The sequence below is a fragment of the Vitis riparia genome, chromosome 16 (assembly GCF_004353265.1).
Source record: "Vitis riparia cultivar Riparia Gloire de Montpellier isolate 1030 chromosome 16, EGFV_Vit.rip_1.0, whole genome shotgun sequence".
In the NCBI taxonomy this organism is placed as follows: domain Eukaryota; kingdom Viridiplantae; phylum Streptophyta; class Magnoliopsida; order Vitales; family Vitaceae; genus Vitis; species Vitis riparia.
Window position 1 is genome coordinate 16,511,642 of NC_048446.1, and position 17,688 is coordinate 16,529,329.

Sequence of the window (17,688 nt, forward strand, 5' to 3'; positions counted from 1 at the left end):
TTTAGGATAAAAAAAGAATAAATGGAGAGACAAGTCCTTGACTAAATCTCTTATTCATCAAGCAGACTTTAGACCAGAAAATAGTGAGTCGATAAAGAAAAAGGAAAATGAGGGGCAAGACATTGAGGGAAGGCCCAGAAGAATCAAAGTTTCCGGAACACAGAAAAGGAGTTGGCACCGTCCGTGGAGCCTCGAGAAGCAGTGATTGGGATATGATATGTGATTTGATATGATCTTATCGTAAACTACAAAAGCTCTTCATTCACGAGGTGGATGTGGTGATCTTCAACACCAGAATATCAAGTGGGGAAAAGAATTAAAAGGAACCCCATGTGGAATCATATATGTGGCTAAACCAGAATGATGCTTTTCAGTTTTCGCTCGTTAAGGTTGTTTACGGTATAGGAATTTGGAGTCTTGGACATCACTAAAAGACTCCATTCACTGTCAAGAACATTTGAGAAGGTCGGTGGATAACTTCCCCTTGGGGATTTAGGAAACTGATTGATGGATAAGCATGTTATCATGTTATGAAAAACAAAAAGTTGCTGAAAAGGCGACTATGAGTGTGTTTAGCACCCTTTCAACTCAAACTGTTTTTCATGGAAGTATTTTCTTCGAAACTGTTTTTAAAAGAATCATCTATTACGTGTTTCTTGGAAAAACGTTATAAATGATTTATCAGATTTTTAAAAGTGTTTTCTAAAATTTATCATTTTGGAGTAATTTTAGAAATCGTTTTTAGCATTTCTAACACTTAAATAAAAAAAAAAAAAATTAAGTATTAGAAATATTAAAAGTGCTTTTTAAAATCACTACCAAATAGATTTTAATTTTTTAAAAAAACACTTTTTAAATTAAAAATATTTTCTAGAATTACTATCAAACTATAAAGTGCATTTGGTAGTGATTTTAAGAAATATTTCTACCATACACTTCAAAAATTTTATCTTTCAAACATTAAAAAACTAGAAACAACTATGTACTAATAAGTAAAAAGATCTAAAATCACTAACTAAAAGTGTTTTTAGTTGAAGTATTTTTCTCATGAAATGTTTTTAAGATAATCAATCAACTATCAAGTGTTTTTCCATAAAACATCATAAGTGGTTTTTCAAATTTTTAAAAGTGTTTCCTAAATTTTACTAAAAATGTGTTTGACAATAATTTTAGATAACATTTTTACCATTTTTAACACTTGAATGATAAAAAATTTTAAATATTAAAAATATTAGAAACATTTAAAACAGACTTTTCAAAAACACTTTTTATATTAAAAACACTTCATATTCCACTTTTTTCCTTCTTTTTTTTTTTTTTCAACTAAGAAGTATGTCTATGAATTAGGAAAAACTAAACCACGAAAGAGGTATTCATCGAACTCTCCATTTTTATTGTGGAAAGTTTATAAAAAAAATTAAATTATTAAATAAAAATATAAATAATGAGATTAAGGTACAATGAATGAAGCTACATATAAAGAATATATTGAGTTGCAGATGAATGGAATATAGGTATAAAGCAAAAGGTACTACTCAGTAACGAGACCTAAAATCCACCACACGTGATGTGACCGGGTTGAAATTGTAGCCAAACCCTTATGGATTCCTTTGAGTTTCAAGGACTTGCTAGTTTCATCAATGCCCACATTCACATTTTCTTTTAGGCCCATCTGGGGTTTCATTGAAGAAAAAGGCCAAATGAAAAGAAAAATGAATAGAAACTGAATCAAAAGTCTCCCATGTCACCCCTAAGCCCATTAACACCTTTTGGGCTGGCCCATCATCAGTCCACACTTCATGATCCACACTGGGTAGTTTTCGTTATGAGGGCCATTATTAATTTCCTATAAAATTGTAAAGACACTGCTGTGGGCCATACTAGCCCTAAGCCCAAGTTAGAGTCCATTAGTGGCCCAAATCCCTGCATTCTTGAATGGTCTCGAGCTTGGGTCTCCTCGTTCATATAGATTGATAACATCGTATGTGGATGGTTCTTGGGCCTCTTAAAATATTATTCATTCGTTGAATTGAACATTTAAAGAAATTTAGAAGACCATATTCTAGAATTAAAAATTATTTATTTAATTAAGAAATTCATTATTTATTTATTTTAAAATTATATTTTAATTATCAAAATAAAATTTCTTTATTTGAATGGAAGAGAATTTGTGCCGTTTGTAGAAGATTTATCATAATTTAAATTAATTAAAAATATTCTTTTATCGATTGGTAATTAACTTAAATTTGGAAAAAAGTTTGGTCCCATTGGACCAAAAAAGAGTTTTTGTGGGGGGAACGGGCCACCATGCCAAGAATGAACGAGGCAGACTAGGAGTGATGGGCCCAATAATGAGGAGGATCTCTTTGCTGGACCCCCAATTGGGCCACCAACTGATTTTTGCTTGGGCCCATTGTATCAGTGTTTGGTTTGCATGAAAGTGGAGGCGAATAAAAGAAGTGTCCTTCTGAGATTTTGCGGATTAGAAAATTTTGCAATAAAAGAAGAGCTAAAATTTCACACAACGCAAATATAAAATATAATTAGTAATTTATAATTACTAATTAGTAATTTATAATTACTAATTTATGAATTGATGATGAAGAACTAAAAAATGAAGTCATAAATTTCCAAGTGAGAAAAATGAGGAAACCTACTCCAACATCATCACATGCTTTTCATGCATTAGACAACACCCTCTTTGGAGTGAAGGGATTTAAGATCCTCTAAATGAAGAGAATTCATGAATGGAATTTTTTTTTTTTTTTTTTTTAAATGGTGAGAAATTTTTAGTTCCCTTAGAAAATGATGTTACATTCGATGAGTCGTTTTCTCCTTTTTTTGACCATTTTTTTCACTGAAAAACTCACCTTTGCAATTTTGCTTCTCTTAGGTTACAAAGATGGATTAAAAATATGATTTTTACAACGAAGTAAAATCCTATGCTTACAACCTGTAAGAATTAAAAACTGGATTTTTAAAACTACAATTAAAATCTTATACTCCTTGTGGAGTGTACGATCTAATCTAGAGAATTGAAAGACAAACATTCACAACCACATTCATCATATTGAACATTCATACAAACATCCTTTGGGGCATAAGATGAAAATAAACCTTGCAAAAACAAGCGAGCACACCCTAGAAAGGTTCTAACATGTTTTTTCTTAACTTAGGGTTTTGATATCAATTGTTGGGAAAACCTAGATATCTTAATTCCTAGGTTAAGGTACATACAAAAACTACTGTAGGAGTTTTCTAAATCTAACAAGTAAAAGCATAATGGATATTAAAAGCTTAGGTTTAGAGAAATGGTGTTTTACCTATGACCTAAATGCTCCTAAATCAAATCCAATCGATGTGAATCTCATAGACTAACAACTCTTCCACTCGATAGCTCTCTTTTCTAGATTTAGGCACTTAAGGATGGTGGAATCCTCCCAAAGAATTTGTGGCTATGACTCTTCTATATAAAAAAAGTGAATGGCAAGACTACAAACCCCTAATCCCATAAGGAATTTATATAGGCTTATATGTTACCTTAAGTCATATTGTGCTTAGGTCATTTACTTCGGTCCACTTAGGTCCTGATTAATTAATTAAGCTTATTGAGTTTCAAAAAAAAAAAAAAAAACATATATAACTTTTTGTGCAACTTTGCATATTTACCAAAACACCCTATGCATATGTGTGAATAAAAAACCTAATTATCCCTTCAAGTAATGTATTCCTTAGGAATATAAGCTCAAATGGGAACCACTAGCTCCCTTAAAATCCAATTTTGAAATTGATTTAACATTCAACCATAGAAAGTCAACTACATTTTATTCCCTCTCCAGGACTAGTTAGGGTGTATACATAACTTCTTAAGGCTCTAGATCCTAGCAACAAAAGCAATAAACATAAAAAACAATTTGGAATCTAGGTATTAGTGTCAAATCTAAGATATGGTTGTTCCTGCATCAGATCTAGTCATTGTAGATCTCGTGAACCCATTGATTTTCCATTGTAATGACTCTCTCCTTGAATCCCAACACTAGAGGAATGGAATCTTGGCTGCTATTCTCTGTTGTCCAAAATGTTAAGCCTTGTATGTAGTGACTCTGGTTAAGAAAAACTAGAGAAATAGTCACTATGGTTTTTATAGTACTTTGGGTATTGTTCTCAAAGATTAGCCTATAGAATTTTTCAAACTAGATCTAAAGTATTACTTTGATCAAATTTTTTAAATTGAAAATGTTGAAAAATCTATTTGAATAAAATTGAGTTTGCTAAATAGATCTAAATTAAAAATGCAAGATTCTATTGATTTTTTATTCAAATGTTCAAGAATGAGGTTTCCACAATCCAACTTCGGGCTTAAGGCTTTAGGAGAACAAAGGTATTTATTTGTATAAATTTGGTGATATTCAAAAAGTAGGCTAAACGAAATCAACCTAAATAACTTAGAGTTGCATCCATCTTCTTATGTGTAACATTTTATCTATTTTAAATTATCTATCAGATGAATGGGGTTGAAATCTTGGTTTGGGACTAGGATTTGTATGTCTTTATCACTCTATATGAATTTGTCTTATGGAAGATAACAATAGTTAAACCTCTTATAACTAGAAATCAAGAATTACCAAGAATCCTTACAATCAAGAAATGGACAATTATATCATTTCTTAATTCAACCTAATATTGGGAGGTATCTCTATTCTCATGAATTATGTCTTTGATCAATCATTCATTCCATTATTGAGTTCAATTTCTCATTCTTTTCCTACAAGCCTTAACCCTAGGTTCTCATGCTTTTACCTCAACAAATATCTTTAGCCTCTTATGGATGTGTTGTCACATGCACAATCCATTAAAGAAAGATAAAGAACCATTCTTGAATGTTAAAGAAATAAAAAAATATATATATTAATTAATAATAATGGAGTAAAAAAAAACCAAGATCTAGACTCCATCTTTCTTCTAAACAAAAAATCTAGAACCCCTTGAAAACCTAAAAATTGAGTTTTTTTCTCGCTTTAGCAAAAAACCTACACATGATATGTTCTTATTCACCATTTATTTCCTAAATAATTATCTAAAAATGACTAACAAATATAAAATCTTGATTTCCAATCATGTAGGGCCCACCAATGGTAGATGGAGTACCTAAAACATAATTTATGAGGTGGAAAAGGTAAAATTCCGAAGTAACAATGTGTGACTTCAAAATCATAAGTTAAATTTTTTAAATGACTCTTCAATTCTATCCAGTTATCTTCAAATGATCACAACTTCTTCGTTTCAGCTCCAATTTGCATATTGTTTGAAGTCTTGGACTTCTTACTTTCCGATCTTCGATATGATATATGATTTGCTTAAAATCAAACTCAAGAAGTCCTTCAAAAATTATGTCAAAGTCAAGATATGTGTTGTTACTAGGTTTGAATTTCAATTCTCATGTTGAGTTATGACCTCCAATCTTTTTTCTTGTGTTTGTTTTCTCTCCATATCTCTTTATAATATGTACTTCTCACCTCTCATGCTCTGCATTGCTCCATTTGTATTTGTTGCACCTTTGATCGTGCTTAAGAACCCTTGGAGCTCCTTGTATGCACATTAAGTTCCTTCATCATCATGGATGAAAAAGGTTCTTATCACTTGCATCCTTTTCATTTCTTAAACCTAGAATTTTAGCTTAACATGTATGTTAGACTCATGGCTATGGTTTTAACAACAATTTTGAGTTAAGCATTTTTATCACATAAATTGCTCTCTAATTATGCCATTAAAGCACAATTTGTGGTTCTAATCAAATCCTCTAAAAGGTTGATGGCTAAAGCTCTCTCTCTTCTCTCTAAGTGAATAAGAAGATTGTTAAAAGACTGAAGCTCTAACCTTAAATATGGGTATTCATAGGCTTTTTGTGGGCTTAAGTGACTTGAGCTTACCCCAAGCTTTGGTCAGTTAAACTAACCCACATGTTTCCTAATTGATTGATTGACCCAATTGCCTTTAATCAAGCAAATAGCCCAGTCTTGAGAAACCATTAACAAGCTCCTATGTAATTTTGTGTATTTACCAAAACATCCTTATGGACTCAAGTGAACTAAGAACTTAATGAACTCTTATAAACCATGCTATCAAGGAATATAATTTCAAACGAGAACCATTAAAACCTATAGAAAAATACCAACTCCCTCAAAATCTAATTATAAAGTGAACTCAACATCCCACCATAGAGAGTTAACTTTAGTATTCTATGTATATCACAACAGGATATAAGTACTTGGGTTCCACTGTATGCAAACTCCTCATGAATTAGTTAATGTTCATAATCTAACAAGGTATGTGTTGTCAACCTCTCAAGATTATCTCCTTAATCCTTGAGTTAAAAATTCTCTTATTATTTTATCAACTAATACGCTTTAGCTCACAAAGAGTATATGTCAAATTCTATTTAATGAATCATTATAGCCATAAATTTCATAATCATATGTCCTTAAGATCATTCAACATAACACAATGTTTCAATCCCATAAGATATCATTGTGCCTCTATTGAGAATACTTACTACTACTGGCCTTCATCAACAATGACTCAATCTATAAATAATATATGGTCACCTTAGGATTTCATCCGTAGATCAAAAGCACTAAAGACTTTAGCAAAAGACTAGACTACTAGGTTAGTTCCTTAGGTTTTTTTTTTCTATTTAAATGATTATATTGTATTTTTGCTAAAATAGATGAATCGTTTCACTAAATTATTAATATTTATATTTTAGTTGAATGGTGGGCTACATATGGAGCTTCAACTTCAAATTTGCAAAGGTTTGCAAAGAAAGTCCTTAACCTAACATGAGTGCATTAGGTTATGAAAGAAATTAGAGTATCTTTGAAAATGTAAGCGACTAAAATAATTATAAGTAATGTAGCCTTGAACATTATTTAGAACTTTCAAATATATTTATGTGCTTATAAATTTTTTTCAAATTCATAGTAAGGAACAATAGGTTAACTCACCAATGCTTGAATGATTTGTCGTACATTAAGTATAACCGAACCTTGAAGACAAGATACAATCAACATGACGCAATTGGCCCGATCTCTTGTAAAGATATAGATGATAACAATAAATGGTTGATTAGAAGAAAGGAAGAAGAAAATCCTTATGAAGGTGTACAAGATGATTTTATATTTGATGACGATGATTTAACATGGGTTGACTTGTTAGAGCTACAAGAGGTGAGGAAGGTAAGTTTGATGCCAAAGCTAGAACAAGCTCAAGCATAATACCAATGTTGAGGAGAATGGCTTCAATATCTCTAAGACTATGCCTACTCTTTTATTAATAAATGAAAATGAAGAAGTAGTTGACTCAATAAAGGAAGAAAATGGGGAAGACTAAAAATATGATGAAGGAAATGAGATGATGATTTTGTGAATTTTGAGTATGAGTGATGATTGGTTATTATGGACAAAATTGTTAATCAAATGTTTTTAATGCAATTTTTGAATTTTGGACTGTGGATATATATTTTCATGTCGACAATTTCATGCTTTATTTGGAAACTTAGGGTTTAGATATGGATCAACAATCATGATGCTTAGTTTATATGCTTGGTACTTTTTGTTTTTGTTTTTTTGTTAATTTTTTCATTGATTGGATTGAAGTTTTGAATTATATTTGATGATATATGTGCTTAGGGCAAATAATTTGATACTAAATTTAACTATATTATATAAAATTATATATGTAAATTAGGATATGTCTCATTTTACTAAAGTCTGCACCTTAGGTTGCAAACTATGGAAGGAAGGAATCAGCAAAGTTGGCATGTATGAGGGAACAAGAAAACAAATGTATATAGGTTAAAAATAGAGCTTAGCACACAACAAAAATATTACAGCATGTGAACCAACAAAGGGCATAACACTCACATGGAGTCACTTATACCTACATCAATGGTTGAGTGGCACATATAAGCTCAACATGTTGCAACACTTGGCATTGGAGAAAGCTTAATTAAGGATGACACTTGGAGACTTAAAACGTTGAGGCATCTTAACACTGGAAAAAGCTTAATTAAGGGATTGTGAACGCATCAAAGATATGATTCTTGGCATAGGATGTTACAAAGCATCTGACATGGGCAGAGCCAAGCAAATCTCTACAAAAATGTTTGGATGGCATATAATGGAACTACAAAGCTTAGAAAGGTCACATGACCAAAAGAGCATGTTGTTGAATATGATACAGATGGCATAAGTTTCAGCAAGAAAAAGGGCAATGGTTGAAGCTTTGAGATGAACCATTACGTTAATGTCTGGGTTAATGGGCTAATGAGCTCATTCATAAAATGTAGGTAATGCCCTTGATGCTTATATATAGTGTAGAAAAAAATTATGAGTCTTGTTTACTGAAGGCTTTTGTCGTGAGTTAATACAATTTAGGGGTTTTGCCCATAAATTGTATATTTCATATGCTTTTACATTATGCATCTCATGGGGGTTGAAAAAAGCCGATTCAGAAAGCTTCTACGTGCCACACAATACAAAAAATTTTAGGGTAAATTTTAGGTTTATGACACATAACTAGTCCAAAGGCACTGTTTTGCCAAATTGGGCAATGCGGCACCAACTCTACTGCATTTGTCCGCCGCGGGCACATGGCTTTGGCCAGTCATGCCCACAAGATTTAAAGCCATGTCCGGAAGATGACGAATCCTCCCAAAGTGCGCAACAAGCCATGACTCATCGTACTCATTCCGCACATACCTATAGCCAAAACCCCACATAAAACAAACACGCGATTCCCTGCCCTAAAAAAACATCCAAATATTTAATAATAATAAAAAAAAATCATAATGGCTCAGGATCACATCCCGCTCAATAGAAACGAAGCCAAAAGTAAGGTTACTTGAATTATTTTTCCCCACTTTTGATAGTGGGATTGTTTTAAAGAGGATTTGACACCTGCTTTTCACTTGTCCCAAATGTCTGTCCATTAAACTCCCATTTCTATGGTGCACCTTCAAGTTACCACTATAATAAGAGCTTAAAAGTTTACAAAAAAGCTTGAGTAAAATTAATAACCTGATGTATAGTTAAAAGCTTCCTTTTCAAGTTGATCTCCAAGTGCACACCCTTTTTTCTTTCATGTCTGTTTTCTTTGGACTTTCCTGGAATGCTTCATCCTCCTCAACTAATGATTCTTCTATGATTAATTGGCTTGGTTCTTCTTCTTTAGAAATCCTGATATAAAGTGAGATTAGGGTTCCTATTGCCACATCATATCAAGGCAAAATCATAACAACTATGAATCAAATGTGGGCATTTCAGCATCTTCTGATTAAAAAGTTGGGACAATTATCCCTTGGATTGTGTTTTAGGATGGTTTTGATCCAGTTGTTATGATAAATGGTATGCTCAATTATTGGTCTTTTTCCCTGAATTGTTTGTCCTGATTGTGATCGCTGATTCTTTTTGAGAACTTTCTGTCATCATTTCCATCAGATTATTGACGTCTATGACCTTCTTTTTGTTGTTTGGGTGTTGGCAATAAAGGGAGAGATGGTTTCCATATTATGATACTCTTTTGATTGCCGACAATGTTCAAGCCACAGCCCTTCTATGATTCAAATCTTCATCTCAGTTTGCAGGTAATCTTGGGCATTCAGAAACAGTTTTTTGATTTTTGAAGACAATATAGCTATGTTCAAACTTGTTCGGTTTTTTGTTTTTGAAAACATGTTTTTTAGAATAGATGTCAAGAACAGTTATTTTTGAAAAGTATTTGAAAACACAAAAAAAATATATGTTGAAATGTATACAAAATCATTATAAAAACTGTTTTTTTGAAAACATTTCCTATTTTTTGTCACAGAAAACAGCTAGTGATGATGGGTTAGGTAGAAAGCAGCAGGGCATGCCGGGGCTAACCAATAATGGAACTGAGGCAGGGCTCAGATTGATATGCTCACTTCCCGGAGCACCAAATCATTATCATCATCATAATCATCATGGTCATCGGCCCTTCGGCCCTTCTGAAATGGCAAAGGCACCTGAAGGTAACATGGCAAACTGAATAACCTCCAGTTTACTCCATCTCCTCAATGGTGGCCCTGCCTGATTCCTATTTATAGCTAACCATAAATGGTCCAACCCCAGTAGGAAGGCGGAAAGGAGATGGGTTTCTAAATAGGTAAAAGTGGTTGTACTCAAAACACACTTCCTTTTTAAAATTACTCAAACTAATCCACCGACATCATTTCCTCCACTCCACCCCTGATCGGCCATCTTGAATTGTCTTTCTTATCATTTGGGTGGGTTTAGTTATTTGATTACCAAAAATTCCCTCTTCATTATTCCTCTTTTTGTCACTTTGTAGGCCTTACAGGAAGCAAGGTATAAAGGTCAATTATTTTTTCATCAACCACTACTGCTTTGATATAAACACAGAACCGCCCAAAAGTGGGATTGACCTAGAAGCCTATAAAGAAAAACAACACCATCCTTCTTAATGGGGATTGCTGAAGTCTTAAACCCTAATTCTCATGTAACAACACATCTACATATGGATATTTATATGACTAACAAATTGTAAGATGTAAGATGTAACCCCATTTATTTCTGATCAACTGAATGGACAAATTCAAGGTGGGTGCTAACAAAATCTAAGTACAGAAAAGAATGGAGAATGGAGAATGGAGAGTAGACACCAAACCAACTACAGGCAAACCCAAAACCACACATCCACACAACACAAAGACAGATAAAAACTAGTTTTTATACTCATTCAATCGAAGAATTCCCAATTGAGTTTAGGATGAACTGGATTGATGTTGGCTGCAGTGGTCGCGGATGTGGGGGGCGCCGACACTAGTGGTGGGGCTGAGGCAGAATCGAAAGTCTCCCATTTTGTGGTCACAACAACAGGCCCTGATGTTGAATGCCTTGATGGCTGTGGCGGCTGCTGATGCATTTGTATTGGCAGGTGGGCTACTGAATGCCTTGGTTGCTGCAGCTGTTGAATTAGTGGTGGCGCTGCTGCTGGTGGTCTTTGCCCGTTAGACTGTCGCTTCTGCTGATGCTGCATTGGCATTTGATCTCCATCGCTGTCAGAGGTCGAGTTCTTTATCTTCAACATATCTAGAGTTTCGACATACTTCTGCACTCTTCTCACCTTCAACAAGAAGACAAGTTTTGATCATCAAGAAATCTAAAATTAGACCGCTGAATTTCTTTCCCATTTAGATTAAATTTACCTGCATTTTCCTCTGCAATTTAACGTCTCCATCCGCGATTATACTGTCCAAATTAATCAGCTGATTCATCAACAACTCGGTGAGATTCAACATCACTTTTTCTGCAACTTTACCACCTTTGGAAATAACCGATTCAAGAGCTGATACCTATCAAATTACAGTTCCAATTAAGGATCAAGTCAATACCATACAAAAAGGGAAATTTCATCATCATCCAAAAAAATCACCAAATTTCTGAACTAGTACCTGGCCAGCGAGCCTGTCAACCTCCAAACTGATTTCGGAGATCGACTTTGAGGCCTTTTCCATCTTAGCATTTCTTCGCATCTCGAGATATCGCTTCTCCTGGCTAATAGGGTCCTCAACCAACAGAATTTTCGATCTGTCCTTGACACCGGCCATGTCAAGATAGGCATTGGAGTCCCTCTCCTTGTCCTTGAACAACAGCTTCTGGTCTTGGTGGTGAAGCCCTGTTGGCCCTGACAACATCTTCTTCAACTCCCCTGCAATTCAACCACCATCAATTCTCCATCATTTATTCTATTTTTCCACCACTTCCATATAAGATCATTCTCATAACAAACACAAACTACAGGAGAAGACTTTTGAAAATTCGTTAAAAAAGAAAAGAAAAGACAAGAAAAGAAAAGAAAAGAAAAGAAAATTTCTTTACCAATTCTAATCCAACCATTCCCGAACAACTAATGAAATTAAAAATAAAAATCCCAAAGAATTACCGAAGGTGGCTTGAGAACTGATATAGATTTCGTGATAGATGGAGCCGAATTTAACCCTAACTCTAATGGTGGGAGCGGGAACGGAGCTCCGATCAGAATTCGGGTCTCGTCTCTGTACCAGCATTCCTCCTGGTCTCAGCTCCCATTCCACTGGGCCTGACTCGCCACCATCGCCGGCTGAGCCACCATTGATCGATGACAGCCCTGTCGGTTTATTCTTCACCCGCATCATCTTCACTTTCTTACTCTATATTCTCCTTCTGCTGCTGCAAAAATGTACGGGAATGTTGAATCAAAAATTGACTTCAGATCTCTGACAACAGTGATGCCCTTGCGATACTGTTTCAAACGAAGACACTCAAACCCGATTGGAGAAGCCTTTCTCCTTTGCATTACACGAGCCCAATTCCATCGGCCACGCGTTGACAGAAAGAAACCGTGTCAACCGTGTCAGAAAAAAATCTCTACGCTCTTCTGTACTTTCCAGGAAATCGAACTCATCAATCTTCCCACCAGAACCGCAAAGAGATCGCCGGGCCGCACCTCCAGCAGCCGGAAAATCCTCAGATCTATTCAACCCAAATGCACGCAGACTTCACACCAACAAAAGTCCCTCCTCCCGGAAAAGGGAAAAGAAAATCTAATCCAACAACTCTTTCCCCTAGATTTTCCCGAGAAACCCACGGAAAAATCAATGCGAGCGACGCATAAACGAGGAAAGGAATTTCAAAACTCAATGCTCCATTTCTTTTTCTTTTCCTCCTGTTTTTTTTTTTCCCTCTCTCCTTCTCGGTCTTCTGGAAAACTCGAAGAAGGTGAGAAACCGAGAGAAAATAAAAAATTGAAATCAAAACGAATGGCCAGCTAACTATGTTGTGACCTGAGCAGCCTCTTATTTATATATATATACATACATATATATATATATATATATATATAAGCAATTAAATAAAATACTGTCTTATTTCTGTTTTTTTTAATTTGTGGAAAATAATTGGAAACTACGAAAGCCGCCAAAGCTTCTGTTTAAAGATAAAAGAAACGGAAGAGGAAACTTTGGGCTTGAACCAAACTTGAGCACTGTTCTAGTATTCTTTGACGTAAGTAAAAAAGTTACATGTTTCGCTTTAAGCTTCTGACACGTGGACCCTCCGAGGGGTATTTTAGGCTTTTTGAATCTGATCCAATCATTGTCTTAGTGTTAATTATCGGAGGTTTACTTGGATATGTGAGCACCCTAACTTTGCCACGTGGCTAATTATTTCCCGCTAGTATGGAATCGCCGGCTAAGCTTTCTTAAAAGTTAAAACTATCCTTAGCTTTAGTTGTTGGGTCGCACGTGTTAGGGGTTTTGCTTTTCTAATCATGGTTTTTGTTTTTTTTTTATTTTACTGTCTTTACCGCGGGTAAAAGGTGGGTGAAAAAGCTTAACCGGGAGCGTTCTTGGAAATCTGTAGCCACCTCCTGTCAGGTTCGATGCTTTCCAAATAAACATACAGCATTATTCTTTAAGAACTATTTTTAATATTTAAAAAATTTTATCATTTAAATTTTAAAAAATATTATAAATATTTTCTAAAATTATTCTCAAATAGATTTATAGTCTCATTAATATTTTTTAAATAATTAAAAATTATTGAAGTTTCAAGAAAAAAAAAATCGATTTCATGATATCGATTAAAAAAAAAAGTTCAAATACCATATACATATACATATAAACTTTTAAACCTTTAAATATGTCTTAAAATTATAAATGTTCATTAAACTTGAAAGATAATTTGACCCTATAAATGATGTGGTTTAATCATATCTTAATTTTTTACCAAACACAGAAATTTGTACTTTGTTAAAAAGTGACATTATTCATATTTCAATGATATCTTTCTCTTCTGACATCACTTCTACCTTAATTGGCCAATACCGTCATCTTCCCATGAAAGTGAACAAAAAATAACATACTAAAATTGGTATTTTGTTCTTATTCATCTGGTATATTATTAAATTTTCATATTTTTTTAAGAAACATTTTTTAAGACAATATTGGAATAGTCCTATTCATTGTTATATTTTAATTACCTAATTAAAGTGATAACAAAAATTAAAAAAAAAAACAAATGAGATTTTTAATGTGATACAATAATCAATACGATCTTTCCATCCATTGAATAGACCGATACTCAATAATTTATCAATTAAAAAAATAAGAAAAATACAATGATTAAACTCTCAAAAACATCTCTGAATTATGTTCACACTTTCTTAAAAACAAAATCCTAAAACATATAAGGGTTAAATATAACGAAGGTAACTCATCATTCATCTCATTAAAAAAAAAAAAAAAATTAAGTGCGCTATTCTTTCAACTCCATAAAATGATTAGACAGTTCAATTCCCGACATCCCAAGAGAAGCGTAACAAAATTGATTTAGATTTCGCAATATGACATTTATTTTCTCATTTTCATTTGTATCATATTACTTTGTATACCAAACTCCTATTTTCTAATATAAAAATAGATAATTAAGAATCTCGATTTGTCAATAATTAAAGCTTCAAATTGCATCCCTCAACTAATTTTTAGATTTATTAATGGAGAAAACATCCCTCTAACTCTTCTATTCACATTCTCTTGGAAATTACTAAAGAAATTAATTTATATTATAAGATTGTGTACCCACGAGTCTCGTGGTCCACATCAAATAAAAATAATAATAATAACAATAATGCTAGCCTTTTGACCCAAAAAAAAAGTATATAGAACCAGAAAATTGGTTAAATCATGATTATCAAAATTGAATTAATTATACAATATGCTACTAATTTAAAAAATAAATAAATTAATTTAAAAAAAAGAAAGACAAAATTGGTGAGACTTACCTCTGTGTGTGTGGCGTGTGTTTTTTAAGAATATGAATGCACGTTCAGCATTAAATATGGTGTAAGAAGTTCTGTTGTCCCAATTTTTGTGGTGTGAAGAGTCCACATCAAGACCCGGGTCCACCTATTAGTGGCTCGTATCTTTTCCGGAGGATCCGATTTCAACCCGAACCCGAAACCCCTCACCTACGATCTATCTTTGCGTGCAAGTCTTCACAAAAGTCAGAATACGCATATAGTGGTATTCTTGTAATTTACTTTTCTTCAGGCCCCCTCTCTCATCTTTGACAGCTTCCCAAGTCAGCTTTTACCACACAAAAGTACCCCAACCAAATTTGTCCCCAAAAAGAAAAAAAAAAAAAAATTCTTTAAAAAGAGTCGCTGACGTCACGCTCGCTGAGCTCACACGTGGCGGACATCGGGAGAATCAATCAATTCCCCCTTGGCGGTCTTATTTCTCATACCACCGACACTTCCCACCCTGTGGCACGCGTGATGTACACGTGTGGGGCCGTGACACGTGGCGTAGAAGGAGAGGCGGTATTGTGTGCATACGTAGGTGGATGTAGACGGTGCAACCTACTTTAATTTGGGGTTTAATTAAAGAGAGGATGGTCGTTGAGAGAGAATTGTCAAAGACTCAAAGACTCAAAACCAGGTATTATATATATATATATATATTTATATAATTGAAATTAATTTTGAATTTCTAAATCTAGGGTTTTGGGTACCAGCTTTTTGATTGGGGACAAGGGACCGACCATCTAGTATTGGGCAAAAGGGCAATTTCAAGGACGGTTTCATCACCCATGGTTTGATGACATTTCTGTGGGTCTTATGCTAAGCTGCCCTTCTTAAACATGTGACAATGAAATGCAGGAATGTGTGAACCTTATTTTTTCCAACCATCCACAACCACTATTTCCTTCAATAGTTCCATAATGTTGTTAATTGTAATTTTGTAATTTTGCAATTTTGTAATTTTAACGTTAAAATATTCTATTTCTATAAACCCCGAAGAAATACTAATATCGTAAAATAAATAAATATTCAATAAATTAATAATTTTGCTTATACTATATGGACTAATTTAATAATGTCACTTAATTTTTTTACTATGCATATACTATATAGACTAAATATTTTTCATGTATAAATATTATAATAGAAATAGAGTACTTTTTTTCGATATTAATAATTATTTCTATCACTAAATTAGAAATTATTTATTTATTAATAAATCAAAAACTCCCTTAAAATAATAATTTATCTTGATCGAATATTATTTTATAATGTATTACTGTAATAAGACATGTCATATCAAAAAGATAGTTTTCGATAATTATATAAAAATACTGTTAACGAGGTAATATCACAAACCTATCTGATCTCATGGCTTTACGTTCAAATCTCATCTTATAGGAAGACTTCGAATTATCTTTTTGAATGGAACCCACTAAAATCAAGAATCACGTTTCACAACACAAAAGTTTTTTATCTTTTTTATTAGAGAACTTTCCTTCTTAAGTTCTTTGAATCTTTCCTTTACCAAATAAAAAATAAATAAAAAAACAGTTTTTGACGGTTCCAACTCCCAAAAACTATTATCGTGATATTTTATTTGATTGGATCAAGTTATACTAAGCAGACTTAAGCACCGACCCAACTCTAACTCATCTATTTGTATTATTATATCTTAATTAAGTTTTATGATTTTATATCCAAATTTCATTCCCTAAGAATATTATACCTTACCTTAATTTATTTTATACATCCACAAATTAAAATGACTGATTGCATACAAATTCACTAAGATAGCATTTTGCTTAAAAGATCAAGAAAAGAAAGATATTGGTAATATTTTTTTTAATAAAAATAAAAATTATTAATTCTGTCTTTTTCCTTACTTTCCCTTTCTATGTTGAATTTGAGGATGGAAACAAAAAAATTGAAATGGACGTTATTTAATTGGAAAAGACAACAGCAATGTAGGTGAAGTAGGACGCAAAATCCATGCAACCAATGGTAACTTTACAGCCGCAGTAGGTTGGTGGGTATGGTGTTGAGGCGACATTTGGCATTTATTGGGGCACGTGGCTTCTCTCTTACCCTACAATTTTGGTGATCACGTAGTATTTACGTGAGGGAGGATCAGAGCCCTTGAGTGGGAGGACTTTTGATTTTTGGGGAGTGGACTTTGTCAAACCAACCTCAATGCAAAGAACGAAAGTCTAATTGATACACCAATTATTCAAGTCTTTAAGGTTCTTATGACTTCTTTCCGAATATGCCAAAATTTAGACTATTAATTCAAATAATTTTATTAGCTGGCATGATTAATGTGACAAAAAATCATTGCCATCATTATTCATATCAATTTTGTGGATGCTGACGTCCTTTTCAAAGTGGGTTTGAAAAGATTTAGAGTTTAGTAAAATTTATAGAAATTTAAACCATTTAAAGCAATTTTTTAGACTAATATATCTAGAGGTGTGAGCTTTAAAAAATTAATTTGATTTATTTTTAAATACTTATTTTTATATAAAAAAAAATATTATCCATCATCTTTTCTACATCATTAATTTGCAAAAACAAAATTAGAGACCACGAGTGTTTAAGTTTTTATAAAAATATTCATAATAAAAGTGTTGTTTCGTAGTTTTTCTGATCCACAAAAATAAGGTTATAAAATAAGACTATAGTTTAAGTCAACCTCGATTAATGATTAAGTTCATGATGATTTTAAGAAAAAATATCTAACATTATTCATGTCCTTTATTTGAGATTTCGCTCCTTTTTATACTTTTTTAAGATGAGATTCTTAAA

General features: G+C 33.1%; 1 protein-coding gene across 1 annotated transcript; it reads right to left on the reverse strand.

Moving 5' to 3' along the window:
- Nucleotides 1–10,581: 10,581 nt before the first annotated feature.
- Nucleotides 10,582–12,864, reverse strand: LOC117934152 (BAG family molecular chaperone regulator 3). The gene is made up of 4 exons (XM_034855789.1): nucleotides 11,986–12,864; nucleotides 11,495–11,751; nucleotides 11,249–11,395; nucleotides 10,582–11,166 (listed from the first exon to the last, which is right to left on the reverse strand). Exons 1-4 carry the CDS (start codon nucleotides 12,215–12,217, stop codon nucleotides 10,780–10,782), a joined length of 1,023 nt encoding a protein of 340 aa, XP_034711680.1. The 5' UTR covers nucleotides 12,218–12,864; the 3' UTR covers nucleotides 10,582–10,779.
- Nucleotides 12,865–17,688: the final 4,824 nt, after the last annotated feature.